The sequence below is a fragment of the Belonocnema kinseyi genome, chromosome 9 (assembly GCF_010883055.1).
Source record: "Belonocnema kinseyi isolate 2016_QV_RU_SX_M_011 chromosome 9, B_treatae_v1, whole genome shotgun sequence".
Lineage (NCBI taxonomy): Eukaryota > Metazoa > Arthropoda > Insecta > Hymenoptera > Cynipidae > Belonocnema > Belonocnema kinseyi.
The window spans coordinates 79089066-79094039 of record NC_046665.1 but is presented as its reverse complement, the minus strand read 5'-3'; the positions used below and the strand labels follow the sequence as shown (position 1 = coordinate 79094039).

At 33.2% G+C, this 4974-nt stretch overlaps 2 protein-coding genes across 2 annotated transcripts in view; one reads left to right on the top strand and one right to left on the bottom strand.

Moving 5' to 3' along the window:
• The window catches only part of LOC117180875 (uridine-cytidine kinase), a 23704-nt gene extending 20424 nt beyond the window's left edge, over positions 1 to 3280 (bottom strand). Inside the window, exon 1 of the mRNA XM_033373440.1 lies at positions 3181 to 3280. The gene's annotated coding sequence lies outside the window, so the exon portion shown is untranslated. The remainder of the gene's footprint in view (positions 1 to 3180) is intronic.
• The window catches only part of LOC117180874 (torsin-1A), a 12561-nt gene extending 7587 nt beyond the window's left edge, over positions 1 to 4974 (top strand). Inside the window, exons 2-3 of the mRNA XM_033373437.1 lie at positions 1160 to 1425; positions 3183 to 4974. Of these exons, the coding sequence (XP_033229328.1) occupies positions 1160 to 1425; positions 3183 to 3761 (845 nt within the window). The 3' untranslated portion in view covers positions 3762 to 4974. The remainder of the gene's footprint in view (positions 1 to 1159; positions 1426 to 3182) is intronic.

Here is a 4974-nt window from a genome sequence, read left to right as displayed (position 1 = left end):
TGTGTCGCCTCTCTTTCTTTGTTGCCGGCTTGTTCTAGCTGTGGTAGAGTAGGCGTTCCGCTTACATAGCCCCTTTTACGGAGTAGTTCAGCATGGTTTCGCGACGTTGCTGCGAAAAGTTGCTCCGTCCACCCAATTGGTGGCGAGATCCTGCCGATCCATCGCATTGAATCCATTTTCATTGGCTCCCCCAGCTCTAGATTGGTCGGCATTGTTAGCCGACCCATTTTCGGGAGCCCTGCGCGTTCTGTTGTTTTGAACCGCACTTACTACAACTATATTTGGTGTTGTCATTATTGTTCCCACGAGAAGCTAGGAAAAGGGGTTCGTCCATCCTTGTAGAGCCCCGCATGCAAGGATAAGGCTGCTTACTCTGAGAGGTCGCTCGGTATCCCAGAGTCACCGTTCCAGACACCTCACCCAGGTGCCATTCAGCTTTCGGCACGGTTTTCACACCTCCGCTTGGGGGTTAATTCCTTCGGGACCACCCCTGGACAATTGTCCGCGACTGCCTATTTATTTTTGTAACCATATTCAGCAGAAACCCTTGGTACAGGGACCCTCTATCCGCAACCCGAGGACGCGTTCGGTGGCTTTGTCATAGGCCCTTCGGTTTGATTCTAGAGGAATCAAAACCGAACCGAATATATATATTTCTGAATTGTCTTGAATTCTTTTGAAGTATTTCAGGATAATTTTAAATTTTCTGAGAAATTTCAATAATTTGAAAGGATTTTAAATATCTTCGGGTATTTTTAAAACTACATGCAAAACTTCGGGTATTTTTAAATCTTGAAAAAAAAAAATTTTTTTTCAAGAGCTTTTAATTTGAAATATTCTAGGTGATTTAAAAATATTCTAAGGAATTATTAATTAACATAATTGATTCAAAGGGATTTCAAAGCGTTTGAAATATTTTAGGATAATGCATTTCCTAGAATTTTAGAAGATATGGAATTATTTTACAGGACCTATGTATAAGGTTTTAAGACATTTTAATGATTCATAAGATTTTCTGGCCCCTCTATCTCCAAAAAAGCCTACGTAATTAGAGGACGCCCCGTTTAGAGAAATCATGCTTAAGGAGCTTAAAAAATAATATTTAAACTAGATTTCTTTTTAATATTTTTTAACTAAATGTTTCATTATATCTGCTTAGGCTTAGACGATATGCTTAAAGAGGAACTATTTGGACAGAAAATAGCTCATGATACTGTACTTCATGCAATTAGTGGTCATTTATCTCGTCTCCATCCAGTAAAACCGTTGGCTATGAGTTTTCATGGATTGCCTGGGAGCGGTAAAAATTTCGTCGTCCAAATGATAGCAAAAGCTCTTTTTAAAAAAGGCGAGGACAGTGAATACTATCATTTTTTTAATGGAAGAGATCGATTTCCTCACGAACGACTAGTCGAAACATACAAGGTATATATTCACCACCTGAAATACTAATAATATCAGGATATCTAGCGACCCGGGAAATTCCAGAAAACCGAAAATTTTCCAGGAACCTAGTGCACCTTAAAAAAGATGGGAAAATGCCGGGAATTCATCAAAAGAATTCGAATAATCAGTGTTCATAGTTAAAAATTTTTACTTTCTGCGAAAATTATTATTATTCTTATTATTAAATTATAAAAATCAATGGTAAAAGCTTTTATCTAGTTGAACGTTGTGGATTTATTAACAGCTAACCATAAGCTATGCAATATTTAAAATTTACTAACCAAAACGTGGCGCATGCAATAAATTTATCTGCTAATGCCAGCATGAAAATCAAACTCGGAGAAAGTTTTTGTATTTTTTTTCTACCTTATTTCTGCTTTTTTGACGATAGGTTTTTTCCTTGTAAATATGGTATTCGGGAAAAAGAATTTTTTATTCTTCCTAGTAAATTTCCGATCATATTATGGTCCTACATTTTTACAGGGTGACCACTGCAGTAGAACAAAAAATCTTGATGTCTTTTTCGGTTCACAACTCATTTTTTGCGGCCATTTAAATGGAAGCTCTCAACTCTATTTAATTGGACAATTTAAATTTTTATGACATTAAACAACACAATTAAAAATGTTTAACTTTCACCAATTAAATAGTTGGAAAATTTCTGTTTAAAAATATAAATCAATAAATTTCTAAATGTTGAAGATTATATAATTTTGAAGCAGTTTCAAGTGGCACATTAAATATTTAACGAGTTTTAATTTGGTTTTATACCAAACATTTTTTTAATTAGAATTTAAATTTATTTTATTTAAGGTAGTTTCAAATTAAAATTGTTCAATTGTTATTTATAAATAAAAAAATTTACTTCTGAATTAAAAATTTTTTAAAATAAAGAATTAAAATTCTAACGTTCAGATTTTAAACTTAGTACTCCAAAATTGTAATATGATTTGTAATGAAGTTTTTGTGAATATCAAAGTATGTATTTGCGCTGAAAAATTTTAATTCCAAGTGTTTTTCTTCAAATTTTAGTTTATATTTCGTTTTAAGTAATCATCAATTTTAAGAGAGAATATTTTATATTAATTTTTTTCTCACAAGTTCAAGAAAAATAAAAAAAAATGAAACAAATATTAAATAAAATACCAATAACAATTTAATAGTAAAATTAACTTTTTTTATACCATTTGTTCCAATATACATTAACGGCAAGAAGTATATGGCTAACATATATCTATTTATCTTATTTGCGCAAAAACCATATAATTTTGGTAATTGAACAAATTACTTTTTTTGTTTGCTTAAGGTAGGATAAAACATAGCAAATTTCTGTTTTGAAAATACTGTGCAGATTTTTTCTTAGGTTTTGCTCTGATTCGCACCAAAAACTAATAATTGGCAATAATTTAAAATTGTAAGATCGTATATAAATCCATTGTGTAATCATAGTAAGTTTTTAAACGTTGACAACTTACTTTTTCTAGATTCAGACTTTAGCATAATCTAAGGTAAAATTATACCAACCCTTATAAACAAAATATTCATTAAAATTTTTTTTCTAAATTGTGACATATATATCGCAAAATAAAACCAGGAAAAATGTTACATCCCATCATTAAATTTGCTGGGAATTTGAAAACGAATTTCCGCTTGACACCCTGAAATAATAACACCCGTAAATCAAAGATAACAAAACCTGCAAAAGGATCCTATTTGGCATACTTTTTTACTCACAGGTAGAACTTCAGAACACTATTATCGACAGTATACAAAAATGTGATCGATCGCTTTTTGTCTTCGATGAAGTCGACAAAATGCCAGAGGGAGTCTTAAATGCACTCGTCCCGATCCTCGATTACACGACTTACTTCAGACTCTCCGGCGTAAACAAAAATAAATCAATTTTTATATTTCTTTCAAACACCGGTAGTCAGCAAATTGTGAAACGCTTGCTTGAACTCTGGGAAAACGGAAGGAAACGAGAGGAAACGGGACTTCAGGATTTCGAAAGTCTGATAACCATAGGAGCTTTCAACGAGAAGGGGGGCTTTCACAGAAGTGATGCAATTGAAACGAGTCTAATCGATCATTATGTGCCTTTTTTGCCTCTCGAAGAATCACACGTTATCAGCTGCATTAAACGTTATTTCCGAGAGCGACTGATCAATGATCCTTCTGCGCAAATGATTGAAGAAGTGCTGAGCCACGTAACTTTCGATCCTCCACCTCACAATCTGTACTCAAAAGCTGGTTGCAAGAGAGTAGAGCAAAAAGTGGCCATAATCGCTAATCGAAAACATTCTAATCTGCGTTGACTCTGATTATAGTGAAAATACTCTTACATGATAAAAGTGTTTCGTCTTCGGAAAATACGTCGGAAACCGAATTTTATTGACGATCTATGCTGTCGCACAAGAGAAAATATCTAACTATATAAATATATAAATATACGCGTTTATATGTGTGCGATATTTTTTATATATGAAAAAGTACGCAATGTAGGTTTTACAAGTTGTTTCTTTTACGGTGAAATTGAAAAAATCTCGTACTACTCATCCCGCTCGACTATGCTTTTGAAGAAACGAGATTCGATTTTCCAGATATTACTCTAATGTGATTCGTCGCGTTTTCGATTAAATGAAAAGGGGCTGTAAAGCTTCCGCTTGCTGAAAGCACCGGACTATTTTTTCTACTTTTGTTAATTACATTTTTTGTACTAAAGTGTGTTATATTCTGAGAACTAAAACTTATATAAATAGTAAAACAAAGTAAAATTTAATGCTTAAATATTTTTGTATTGAAAAATAACTTGTTGCGTAGAAAAGGTTTTGATGAATATTGATTTTTATAGATTTGTCGACACTGTTTTAATCATTAATGTTTTAAATATTAAATATGAAGAATCATTTTCTTATGTGTACTAATTAAAAAAAGTGTCATCGATGATTTATTTGGCTGTTAATAGATGTTTACTCTACAAAATCCAGCAAAGCATGCGTTTTTTATTCCGAAAACCCAGAAACAATATTAAAACACACTGAAACTTGGATTTAATCAGTCCGGATTTACTTCTTTACGAAAGTTGATGCCCCTGCAGCTTCGTGATGAGTGGAGCCGCATGGGCGAAAGGAAGGCAGTACTCAGTCAAACGTAACAAACAGAATGAGGGACGCGCTCTCAGCGCGTTAGTTGCATCATGTTGCGGCATGCGTCCAAATTAAACAGAAATTATCAAGCGGACTGTCTTCTTTCATTCGGATGGTCTGGATTTAGTTTGAAGGCGACTGCAAGCCATGTAAGCCCGAAACCGGTATTAAATCCAGGTTACAGTGTGTATATATATATTATTATCATAATATTAAATTCACGATTGTAGTATTTGATGGTTTTGATTCTATTTCTAGAATTACACAATTCCTGGTTTAATTCAAACGTGTGCGCGTGCAGAAAAGAGTGAGAACTATATTTTATAATTAAGTGTGATTTGTGAGCCCAATGAAATTTGTAATAAAAACTTGTTGATAGAAA